Source organism: Anguilla rostrata, chromosome 7 (genome assembly GCF_018555375.3).
Source record: "Anguilla rostrata isolate EN2019 chromosome 7, ASM1855537v3, whole genome shotgun sequence".
Taxonomy (NCBI): Eukaryota; Metazoa; Chordata; class Actinopteri; order Anguilliformes; family Anguillidae; genus Anguilla; species Anguilla rostrata.
Genome location: NC_057939.1, coordinates 12,290,892 through 12,303,391, shown reverse-complemented (window position 1 = coordinate 12,303,391; position 12,500 = coordinate 12,290,892). Strand labels below are relative to the sequence as shown.

At 51.3% G+C, this 12,500-nt stretch overlaps 1 protein-coding gene across 19 annotated transcripts in view; it reads left to right on the top strand.

Annotated features, from left to right (window-relative positions):
- The window catches only part of plekha5 (pleckstrin homology domain containing, family A member 5), a 166,202-nt gene that overhangs the window by 47,435 nt on the left and 106,267 nt on the right, over positions 1-12,500 (top strand). The window contains exon 4 of one of the 19 annotated variants that reach the window (XM_064342851.1): positions 11,463-12,430. The exons of the other annotated variants lie outside the window; for them this stretch is intronic. Coding sequence (XP_064198921.1) covers positions 11,463-11,466 — 4 coding nt within the window. The 3' untranslated portion in view covers positions 11,467-12,430. Of the gene's footprint in view, positions 1-11,462; positions 12,431-12,500 lie in introns of those variants that run through there. 19 annotated transcript variants of the gene reach the window in all.

Below are 12,500 nucleotides of genomic sequence, written 5' to 3'. Positions count from 1 at the left end.
TTGATGCGTTTTGCCTTCCGTAGTTATTAATACCAATCATAGGAATAATATCTGTACCGACTGTATGCAAGAATGCGGAATCTTGGGCATTTATATAATCATGGTAACTCAGCCTCACTTATTGAAGAATTCAAGACAATGATTCTGTTTGTTGCTAGGCAATAATGCGCCAGTGAGGAGATGATGCAGCGTCATGATTTTAACAGTTAATCAGTGCCATCTTAAATGATGCAGCTGTTTAAGTGATATTCCATTGGCGGTATAAACACTTTACATTGATTAAATGAGCAGTTTGCCTGATGTATTTTAAAACAGCAGCTTTTAGTAGACTAGATGTGCGCATTTTATCTTCTTGTTAATTGATTTTTCTGTGTAAGTGGAGAACAAAGCAGGCTACTCCCTGTCCAGTCTCTGGTACAGAATCTATTTGCAAATAGACCTCCTGTGGGAAGGGGCTGTGATTGGCTGAGGTCTCACACCGTCCCCAGTGTTCCCGCGCCTAGTGCAAAGAGGATTTCTGTGGTTGTATGCGAAACCACGGTACTTCACCGTTTCCATTTCCCTTGTCTGTGTATTATTCCCTTCTCAATTTGATTTGGGTATATCGAATGCTCAGGGTTGTTCTCCATGCTGGCTAATGTTCCAGGAGAGCCAGCGTGCTTTCAACACGAGCTTTACGGATGAATGATGCGAATTTACATCACGCAACACCCCCCCCAATCGATGGAACTGAGTGAAATCAGGTGTTGGTGGCGGTCTGCTGGTATTAGTTCAGGGGAGGCAGAGCAGGGGCGGAGCATCGCCCGCCCCTGTCAGTCAAACCTCCGGCCTATCACGTAGATGGGAGATGGATTTAATTCACCCTCGATTCATCCTCACCCAACGCCGCCGTTGCCGCGGTTATGGCACACGGGCTGGTAACCGTGTTCTGTGCCCAGGTGCGACGCTGCTAACGCAGTCTTCAGTGCAATTATGCCCCAAATTGCCTCTGTGCGGCGTCCAGATTTGTTAAGTGGGCACGGTGTGAAATATAATCTGCGTAAGCCCCCCTGGATTAGTGAGTAAATCACAATGATAATGTGTCAAACCTCCCTCCCCGCATTGAGGGCAGTGAATGGGCCTTTGAATGGGCCTCTGTGCGTCTGCGTGCTGGTGCGCTGAGGAGTGTTCTCCAGGCGCTGTGGCGCTAAGGAAAGTTTGCTTACGGTGGGGAAGGAGATTAGGCTTCTCTTTTTCATTTCCCTGTATTTCGCTAAGGATTATGAGCACTGAGTCCCTGAGCCCGGATCCAGAAAGGGGGTAAAAATAGCCTGTGTGTTAGGAGGGCAGTGCACAGGCGCAGTTTTGAGCTGGGCCTGTTTTTCTGGCCTGGGTGTCGGGAATGAATGAGAGTTTGGGTTAAACTGTCTTCTGCTTCCTCAGCAGGAGGCGCTTAGCATTCTGTCTCTCTTCCTCAACTCCTTCTCTCCTTTTCTCCCTCTCTGTCCCCTCCTCTCCCTCTGTGGCCCTCCCCCCTCCTCTCCCTCTCTCTCCCTCAAAAACCTCCTTCCCTTTTCTCCCCTCCCTCCTTCCCTCCCTCCTCCCTCCTGCCTCTCCTTCCTTCCTTTCTCCCTCCCTCCTTCCCTCTTCCTTCTCTCCCTCTCTCCTTCTCTCTCCTTCTCTCCCTCCCTCCTTCCCTCTCTCCTTCTCTCCCTCTCTCCCTGCCCGTGAATAAAAATCCTGAAATGCAGTCTGATTGCAGTTGCGCCTCGGCTGTGGAGTGCGGCCTGCGTTTTCTTCCTCAGGCGCGCTGATTCTGCAGCAGCAAACCAGAGAGCCGTTTTCCAGCGTCTTCACTCTGTTTGGCCCGGAGCCGGGGGCAGGGACCGCGGCGTGGCCCCCATCTGACATCACTGCCGCGGCCCCCGCGTACCGGGCCCGCGACGGCCTCCGGCGTTCCTCCCTCCTGTGGAGGGGGGGGCTCTTAAACTCGCACCCGGGCGGAGGACGCGCGTTCTCCCTGACAGTCGTGGGTGTGTTGCTCCCGGCAACGTCTGGGAAAAAGCGGCGCTCTAACTCCTTGACATCCATCCTGAAGATCTCCAGCAGATGGAATCGGTTGGTGCACTTTAACGTAATGTTGGCCAGTCTTTATCCCCCCCTTTCATTACTGCCAAGTAATGAGCAAACATTTTCTGCAGCTAATTGCAGCTCTGGTGTGTGAGGGCAGAGAGCTCGCTCTGAAGCAGTGCTGCGTTCAGAGCTGTCCCCCGTTAGAATGTGGCTGCCAGGCTGTTGACACTGATCTGATTCACTTCTGCGTTGGGCTGAAGAGCTGCTGTGGACATTTTGGGGAAACTTGTGCCTCATTCAACAAGTGCTTTTCAGTTTGGTGACAAGCTAACGCCCAGATGACAGAAGTTGGTGCGTTCAACCTGGGCGTGCTATCGTACAGAATGGACAGTTTTAATTGTGCAGTGCGTGCGGAACGCAGGGTTTCCTCCCAGGATAGTAGTTAGTGGAGCTGTACGTGCCTCAGAGGGTAAGCAGAGGCGGAGTGAAGGGGGTGAGCTTGTGGTGTTCGTTTGGTGCAGCCCGCTTGGCCTGGTGAAACACGGCTGCAGGATGTCGCTTTGGTTAAGTGGCGCCGCCGTGCCTGCTGTCCCCTCCCGTGGGGGCGGAGTCCGAGGCGTCATCGATTTCTCTCTGATGTTTGCTGAGGCGCTTGTGAGGCGCAGCGTCTCTGCTGCTAATGCCTGGGGGAAACCCGGGAGCAGTCCATGCCGCTCCGCTGTGTTAGCCGTATTAGCATCCGTATGGCAGAGACGTCTGCTAAAACACTAGCGCCCCTCATTCATCACGGCTGGCCAAGTGCGGTTTTGTGTTCTGATTGGACAGTTTTGCCGGAACAGCGATGGATTTGGCGGGAAGGTCGTTTGGGTGGACAGGTGATTTTTGGGTGTTATTGTGCATTCGGGGGATGCAGGGCGACCCCTGTGGTGGAGCCCATTTCAGCTGAAGATGAAGAAGAAGGAGCTTCAGAACCGCCAGCAGCCAGCCGAGAACGCTCGGGCGAGCTGACCGCGGCTCACCCCGGAGTGACCGCCGCTCACTCTGTTCAGAATTAGATTCCAATTAAAATGCAAAGGCAGGAAGGGAAGATTTCAGACTTCAAAGATCCACTTCCACATCAGTGGGAAATGAAGGAGTTGAAGGGGAGGGGGGGAAAAGGAGAAACCAAACTTGACACGCTCTTTTATGAGTCCTGTGATAATCTCTCGCATCCGAATTCCCATCATGCACCGCACGGAAAGTGAACAATTTTGAGAGATGGATTGCGGCGGCATGAATCAGTGCTGATGAAGTTGTGCTGATTAATATGTGGAGTCAGGTTCGGGGGGGGTGGGGGTGGGGGGGGCGCTGACTGTGAGTGTGAAGTAATGCGGTGAGAGACTGCGGGGGGGGGGTCTCACCTCTCTCTGAATGCAGAGGGCCCCCCTCCGACGCCGAGCGCTCCTGTCCTGGAGCCACCTCTCGGCTCCCTGTCTGCCTCCCAGAGCGGTTCACACACACACACACACACGGCCCAGAAGCAGGGCTCTGTCTCCCACGCTTAACACATTCTGCTAGGGCTGGAAGCTTCTGGTCTGCCAGTTTTCTGTTTATCGATTTCTTAGTTTTGAATGAGGTGTGTTTGTGTGTGTGCGTGTGTACGTGTGTGTATGCGTGTGTGTGTGCGCCTGTGCATGCATGTGTGTGCATGTGTGTGCGCGTATACGTGTGTGTGTGTGTGCGCGTGCGCGTGCATGTGTGTGTGTGTGTGCCCGTGCATGTGTGTGTGTGTGTGTGCGCGTGCGTGTTTCGTGACTGGCTCGGCTCTGGATGACTAATGTGGTCAGAGGGAGGAAGCAGGGATAGTTTAGTAATGGTTGATAGCGGGACAGATGGAGGTGATGTCACCGCTCGCTCATGCCACATGGTTCTGTGGAGATGTTTTCAGCAGGGCTCAGACACGGCTCTAGATCTTCCCCCGTGCCGGTCACACCCGTCCTGACGCCATCAGTGCTAATGAGACACTTAGCGTATGAGAGTCATCGCTGCCATTGCTCCGTGGATTACTCCATTGTCCCGTTTTTTTGGCCTTGTGTAATTAAATATGAATAAAACATTTTTTTCAGCACTGTGGTTTAAAAAAATATGTTCTAACTTTTGTTTTTGCTGTTTTTGCTTATTTTCAGCAAGTGTGGAGAGAGAGAAACAGTTCCTGGTCAGTTATTTATTTTTTTTGTAGTTTTGTAGTTTTTGGTTGTCCCTCATTAGGCATCAGCCATCCTCCAGGCAGGCTGAGCAGGTGCTCACATTGGCTTCCCCAGGCTCCAGGCTGTGGTCTCACTCAGAGGCTGCAGTGTGTAGCTGTGATATATGGAGGGGAATCGGCTGCTAATGACCGCTTTAACAACCCCAGGGTGTACAAGGGTGGGGGCGCAAGAAACACAGCCCAAGGGCCTGGCCAAGAGTGCTGTGAGCTGAACCCATGTCACGGTAGCCATGGTGACATAGTTGCTCAGGAGTAGTTTTACAGTGTAAAAATTCAGGTTTGATTTTTTGCAAGACTCCCATTCCCTCACTGGCTTTTTCAATCAGCAGTTCTTCCAGAAAAAAGTGTGTTGGCTATGTGGCGGCGGACATCTTTGTTGGTTTATCTCGTGTTGGGGTCACGCTGGTTGAAAAGCCAGCTGGCCTGGTGATGGGACACAGGGACACGGGTCCTGTGTGTCACCCTCGCCCGGCTCTTCAGAGAAGGCTCTCCGCGCTGATTGGAGAGGAGGCTTTCGGAAGTCCCGTCTAGCTGAAGAGATTCTGCGCTGAGTGGGAGCGAATCGCCCCCTCGCCGCTCAAAACCCCGCCGCGCAATCATCGAGCGGGGGCGGCGGCTAAAAATACCGCGCGGTCGAACTGCGACGAGGTCGCGCGACGCATCGACGGCCGCGCGGTTTCACAGACGCGTGCGTACAGCGTGCGGCCCGATTGAGCTCGGCGGCCTCGTTAGGCCGATCCCGGCTTGCGCTGCGTTTGTTTTGACACAAGTTATTATGGCGAACCCGCACAGAATACCCAGAAGTCCCGGCGGAGGCTGAAGCATGGGCCCGTCCCTCCCCTCCCCTCTCCTCTCCTCTAATTGGTGTCGCCCCGGCGATGACATTGCCCGCGCTCTCGCCTGTAAAAGCTTGTTTGAGCGCTGCACCTGCCTCTGCGGCTAAATGAGTGTCAGACTGATCACAGGCAGTTTGGAGGCTCTGGTGCTGATTGCTCTTCGGCGCCCGCTTGAATGTGTTTTTCCGCACGGTTGAAGAAGTTATTGGTTAAATTTGCATTTGCATTTAGCAGAGGGCGAAAAATGTATTTGAATTTTTTTTTAATGTTTGATCTTCATTTTAGATAAATAAAGGTATGCTGTACAAAGTGGGAGTTTATTTTATGGGTATTAGCCCGGCCACGCACTAGTTTCAATCGGGGTGAGTTGTGTGGGTGTTCTGTGCCCTCTAATGATTGGCTGATCCATTCAGCTCCACAGTTTGCAGGTGTAACATCATTCCTCTCATTATGACAGGTCAGTGGGCGTGTCTTTTGCAGCATAGCCATGTGTCTGCAGACCCCCTGCTAATGTGAGGTCACTCCAGACATGGCTGCACATGCTGTTCCTCACGGGTTTCTATGACTCCCGCTGCCATAGTGAGTCTCACCAGGCCTGGACTGGACTTGTGTTTGGCTAGGACTCTCCATCTGTCTCTGGCTGTGACTCCTCTGCTCAGCTGCCCTGACTCCTCTTGTGCTGTTGATTCGGTCGCTGTCATGCTGAGACTCCTCCTCCCTCTTTCTGATTGGTGACTCCACTTTGCGGTGTTGCTATGACTCTTGCCCTCCAGTTCATGACTCCGTCTCTTTCTGGCGCTGACTCCCTCCCTCTGACGACAGTTCCCAAGCCCTCTGGCTCGGGCTGGCCGCAGCGTGGGAAAGGCCGGGCTGTGGGCGCTGAGAGTGGAATTGTGGGACAGGATGTGCACTTCCTGCTCATCAGTGTGTGCTCTGTGGCGTTCTTATGAGCGGAGGGAGGGGGGGCTCGGGAGATGACGTGCTGATGACTGATGGTGCGCTCGCGAATATGGCCGACGTCGGCATGTTTGCTGCCGCACACACAGAGTGCACACTGACCCTTCACCTTTCCCTCGTGGGAGAGACATTTTGGCTCAAAGAGAGACACCACACCTAAAAAGCTGTTTGCTCTGTGCACTGCTGGTGGATCTGGTGGCTGTGTCGATTCCTTCTCTAGTCAGCCATGTTGCAGTTCACCCCCCCACCCCCCCCGTGTGTATTGGATTAATGTGGAATATCGACTGAAAGCAATTTCTGAGGGTAATTTAACTTTCCGACTACAACTCATTTTTACCTGTGGAGTAATTTATCAAAGGGAAAAATATGTCCGACGCGTAGCCGTCTTTGTACTGGTTGCATTAATCAGGGAGGGGAGAGACGAGCCGGCTGATTTTATGCAGTCTGGAGAATGGGAAACTGAGAAGCCCTCTCTTTGCTTATGAGTGACCTGCACGTACTTAAGCATTTACACTCAAGTAGACTGCTTAATCTCTAGCACTGTGGATAATGCTACTTTAACAGACCCAAGCTATTTCATACACACATATACAGACAGATACACACACACACACCAGAAATAGTGTTCAGTACCAAATGCTATTAGAGGACATTAAGGAATTGAGGGAAATGCAGCCATCCATTGAGGATGTATGGAAATCGCTGGGTACTTTGAATACATCTCAGCTTTACAGTGTCAGTTTAGTGGCTAACTGCGCCTAGCCTCTGCGTGTGTGGATGTTTGTGTATGTTGAGTGTGTGTGTGTTTGTGTGGGGGGGGGGTTTGTGCGTGTGAGTGTGTGCGTGTCAATCTTTGTTGGCGGTGCATATGCTCCAACGCATGCATGTACACCATAAAGTGACCACAGCGACAGTGACCCCGCCCACTCGTCCCTACAATGTGAGGAGTGCGGCACTGCATTGATCCATGAAAGAGTGTGTGTGTCACAAAGTGGTCATACCGTGGTGTGTGTGTGTGTGTGGTTGAGGTTTGTGTGTGTGTGTGTGTGTGTGTGTTTTGCAGTAGAGGTGCTTGTGGTTGAGGTGGCTGTGTGTGTGTGTAGTGCAGTAGAGGTGTGTGTGTGTGTGTGTGTGTGTGTGTGTGTGTGTGTGTGTGTGTGTGTGTGTGTGTGTGTGCATACGTACGGGTAGTTGAGGTGGCTGTGTGGCTGTGTTTACTTGCGTGTGTGTGTGTGTGTGTGTGTAGTGTGGTAGAGGTGTGTGTTGTCTTTGTGTTTACTTGCGTGTGTGTGTGTAGTGTGGTAGAGGTGTGTGTGTTTGTGTTTACTTGCTTGCGTGTGTGTGTGTGTGTAGTGTGGTAGAGGTCTGTGTTGTCTTTGTGTTTACTTGTGTGTGTGTGTGTGTGTGTGTGTGTTTGTGTTTACTTGCGTGCGTGTGTGTAGTGTGGTAGAGGTGTGTGTTTGTGTTTACTTGCGTGCGTGTGTGTGGCTGAGGTGGCTGTGTAAGTGTGTAGTGTGGTAGAGGTGTGTGTTGTCTTTGTGTTTACTTGCGTGTGTGTGTGAGCGGGATCTCACAGCTTTCTGATGTAATTGCCTGCGTTCTCCTCTGCTTTCCCTCCACGGTGTCTGAGCGCCTCTCCTGGCTTACGGCCCTGCCGCCAGTCTCAGTTTTACATTCTCCTTTCCCCTCAAGAGTCTAAATCGCTTTCTTTTCTTTTTCTCTCCTTTTCTTTTTTCTTCCTCCCGTCATGTTTGTGCTCCTGTGGTTCATTAGAAACTCTAATCGTGTTATTTCTGGAAGAGCAGGTGGGTGTTTTTTGTCTGTCTGTTTCAGCTGCAGAGGTTAGGAACAGTTCACAGATGAGTTTCAGGTGGGTGAGAGGCGAGCGTGTCTGGATGACGCTCGCTGGATTAGCTCTCAGCAGAGCTGCCGGGCCGGGCCGGGCCGTCGTGTGCCGTTTACTTTCAGAAACTCATCTGCCTCCGCCGCGCGTCCCAAAGCTTCCCCTTCGACACGCACGTTAAGTTCTGTCTGACTGCTGAGAAGGAAGCAGGGCTGCGAACTCAGAGAGGTTCACAGATCCCAGATTAAAAGAGAGGGGGGGAGAAACCCCCCCCAAACTCAAATCAGCGGTTTTCTGTCAGCTCTCCAGACTGCGCCTGCTTGTTTGTGCCGCTCTCCTCTCTTTCTGTTCTGCGGTCCCGTTCCACACGCCGTGGCCCTCGGGCGTCTGGCGGTCGCACCCATCCCCCATTCACACCACCCACCGCTCTCTCCTCCTAACCCCCTAATTAGAGCGTCTCTCCAGGCGCAGGACCTGCCATTCCAGCTTCTAATCATCGCGTGCACGTCACTGCGCCACTTTGTTTCCAAACATCTCTGATTCTCCCTGAATTACGGAGAGCTGAGGGTGGCTTTTCCCACCTGCCGGCGGGTGATGGGATCGGCTCACTGTAAGGTGCTGCCCTGCGGGACAGGCAGGTGTTGGGGGAGAGAAAGAGACGGTGTCGCGTGGAGCGATGTAAGAGCAGCCCCTGCAGGCGTGTGCGGTGATGTTCAGCGTGCGTTGGGCGAATGCAGCGTAAATACACTTGCCAGTGCCGTGCATGTGCTAGATGTGTAGTACGCTCTGGGATCTGTTTGTAAAACCATACTCGTATGCTTTTTCATTTGTTCGGCTAGTCATTTTCCAATTCACAGCAGTTGAAGTTCCCTGCCGATTTGTATATTTTCTGTATTTTTCACCGGGTGCAATGCCGTCGTTTCGTCAGCAGAGGGCCCCAGTGGCCTGCGCTGTCTCCGTACGGGAGGGGAGCAGTCTCTGTGGGGCCGGCAGTCGGCGTTGAGTCAGTCATTTCATTACGGTGAAAAATGCTCAGTCTCCCTGCTTACTGACCAGCAGGCCCATTACCCAGCCTCCTGGCCCGCTGTGTCTGAGCTGTGTTTATGTGCGCCTCAGGCAGGAAAACGCGGCTGAAGGTTCTGCAAACGTAAAGACGACGGAGTGAAATCCCCGGCCTGCCGTCGCTCAGGGGTCGGGTTTGGCGGCTGGCGCGCACTGGTAGCGCTTTCGGTGCACAGGCCAGAGCCGTTTCAATCCGCCTGGCTGTCCTGCTATAATAACGGTGGAGAGGGTTGCTGGTTTGACTCCCGTTTGGGGCACTGCCACTGCAAGGTGCCTAACTGGCATGACCGTAGCGATAATCCAGCTGTATCAAATGGGTTGTATGTACAAGTGGTCTAATAAATGTAGCGTAAAAGTAGGCGTGACTCGGCACACATTTGAACATCAGTTCTAGCACGTCTTGACGACTGGGTTTGACCCCTGCGCAGTGTTTTTCTTTAAGCGCGCCCACGCTTGCTCTTTGGACTCTCTGTAATTGAGCTCCCTTTGTGTAGAACATGGCCCTGACGGTTGGCGCAGCAGGCGGCTCATTTATGAGGCCTGTGTGTGTTATTCATAACAGAGTTGCAATCGGTTCGCGTCGCTCGAATCGCTCGGTTAGGGCCGTAAAGTACCTCGGGAAGCGGCCGCTGCGCTTAACGGTGTTTGGACGTCGCGGAAATTGACGGGGATCGGCTGGGGATTTCTCCCCTCAGGGAAGAGGGGGCCAGGTGTTTGCGGTACCAGTCCAAAAACAATATCTTGTGTATTTTTAATAATGTTTATGGATGCTTTTTTGAGGGTTTCTGCATGCCGCATGTGTTTTGCTGCCAGCGCGTCTTTTCAGAAGATTCACAGCGCTATATAATCTAATTTTTCAGCGATGACTTGCTTGATTTGCCTGAAGAGAAGCCAGTAGTCATGAGCATCTGCTGTTCCTGATTAAATGAAATCTCTGGTGATTCGGTTACCGGTGGAGAGGAACGGTGCCCACGCATTGCAGTTGTTCTCAAAATTACAAAATATGAAGTGACCGCGTTTGAACCACCGGTGGTGCACAGGGACGCACTCGTCCAAGGCCAGTGCGGTCGATGCATTATTGAGCAACAGTTGTGTGTGGGTTCCAGGCCTATTACTTTCCTGGCATTTAGCACCACAACTTGCAATACAAACAGTAGCTTTATCCTCATAGGTTAACGAATGCAGAAGAGGCCAGAGAAGGTTTGTCTTTTCCTCACATCTGTGGCAAAGCTTGGATACGTGTTCACCTGACTTTGTTCTGATTCAGTAACCAGACACTGGCAGATACTACAAATTACACCTCTTTCTACTGTGTGCCTTATTTTAAGCGCTCATCCAAAGAAGAGGGGCGGGCAGGCCCTCTTGAACATGCTCATCTTTCGTCAGATGTGTGTCTTTAACCACAGGCCCTCAGCAGGTAGTAATCATGAGCAGCCCCCTGAAACACATCTGCAGACCTGGGGAGGTCTGCTGCTCCGCAGTCACCAGCAGAGGGCAGTGTTGAGTTACGCTGCTCTGCCTGGCCTTCTGTCCCCCGCTGGAAGGGGTGTAGGCTGGATGCATATGAACTCTGTCCTTCAGCTGAGAGCAGCTCTGTTAATCTCACCACTGTGTGTGAGAATAATCCAGAGCACTGCTTCAAGGTGGCTCAACCTGTGACTTTGTGCTGTTCTACAAGACTGTTGTGTTAACAGTGAAATTCACTGGGTTTAATAATAATAATAGGAATTGTTATAATAGTATTTTTTATAATCAGGCTGTAATTATTTAAATTGACATTCCATTTAAAGCAGTGATGCTCTGCACTGCGCCCTGCTGTTCTTCCTGTTGCAGGATCTCAGGTGGCTTTGACCTTTAGGTTTAACATACCTAGGTTTAGCATAACCTACAACAGCCTGTTATTGCTGCTTAACTGCTTAACTGATTTGGAGGCTGTGTCAGGAGAAAATGGCACTGAGAAGGTTATCATCCTACTGGAGTATGTTATTCTTATTATTATTATTATTATTATTATTATTAATAATAATAATTTTTATTAAAGCACTGTTTTACATTCCTGTTACAGCTTTTGAGTCTTTTACATCTATACTTTAAAACCGACTAGGTGATATACAGCAGCCATTTTGTGCCAAAATCCAGACTTGAGGTAGAGGAGATGCGGGGTGGAGGAGGGTGACGTATGGGCAGCGGTTGTAGTGGAAGAAAATGCATGCCGGTATTTTATTTAAAGCAGTGAGGAATTTAGCAGGCGCTGCCTGGTACCTTTGCTGTACAATGCAGTGGCCTTCACTGTGGCTGTGTGCAGTAGAGTTTCTGTGCTTTTATAATGCACATCTGTGTGTTTCTCATTTCTGGGTACATATATACTGTATGGTGACATTGAGTACTTCAGTAAGGAAGAATCTAACCCTTGTCTTTCTCTTTTCCTCCTGCATGTCTTGCTGTGATGACCCTGGCTCTCTCACAGGTAAGTTACTGTCACTGTTACACTTAAGCTGGCTATTCGTACTTTTGGTACTTTGGTGAAATTTGTGGTTTTTAGCTTTTGTGTTTGAGTGTTAGAGTCAGTTATGAGTTATGCTGTGGAGGGTTGTGAGATGGAGTTGCTTCCCGTTTGAGCTGAAAGGACACCTTTAAGATGATATTTCCGACCAAGCATTCACATTCCTTACCTGTGGAGGACACGCCTCCGTTGTATGTGGTTGGACGAGAGACGGCGCCAGTCAGTCAGTTGGCGACGCCCTTGCGGCCCCGCCTCCTGTCCGGCAGCAGAGTCCGTGAGCGCGGTGTTTTTCCGCGGGGATGAGCTGGCACGCTGGGATTTTCAGACCCGAAGCGTTCCCCGTAAGCCCACGCTGTTTCCGCGGCAGGTGCAGTAATCCCCCCCCCCCCCCGCGTGCACCCGCCCGCCCGCTCGGGCGGGGATTAGGGGAGCGCCGCGGCGAGCGTGACATACGGCTCGCGTTTCCCAGAGAGCGCTAAAGCCGCTTCACCCTCCCCCGAGCGGAGCGGAGTGCAGGGACGCGGCGTGGCAGGTGTTTCTGTTTCAGCTCCTGACACCCTCCTGACCTGAGCGGGAGGCCCTGTCCCCTCCGCTAGCACAATCATTAGCCGCAGCAGTCCTTCTAATGCCACGGAAAATTATACTCGACATAGACTTGACGCAGTGTATTAGCTGGACATTGGATATGGCCAAAGGGGTTCAGTACTCAACCTAGGCGTGGAGTGGGTGATCTTTAACACATGGAGTGATCTTTAACACATGGAGTGATCTTTAACGCATGGAGTGGGTGATCTTTAACACATGGAGTGAGTGATCTTTAACACATGGAGTGATCTTTAACGCATGGAGTGAGTGATCTTTAACGCATGGAGTGAGTGATCTTTAACACATGGAGTGAGTGATCTTTAACGCATGGAGTGAGTGATCTTTAAAAAATGAGCAATATATAAAAAATTTTTCAAGAAAAAAATATTTTTAAAAGACCTGAAACATATCATTTTG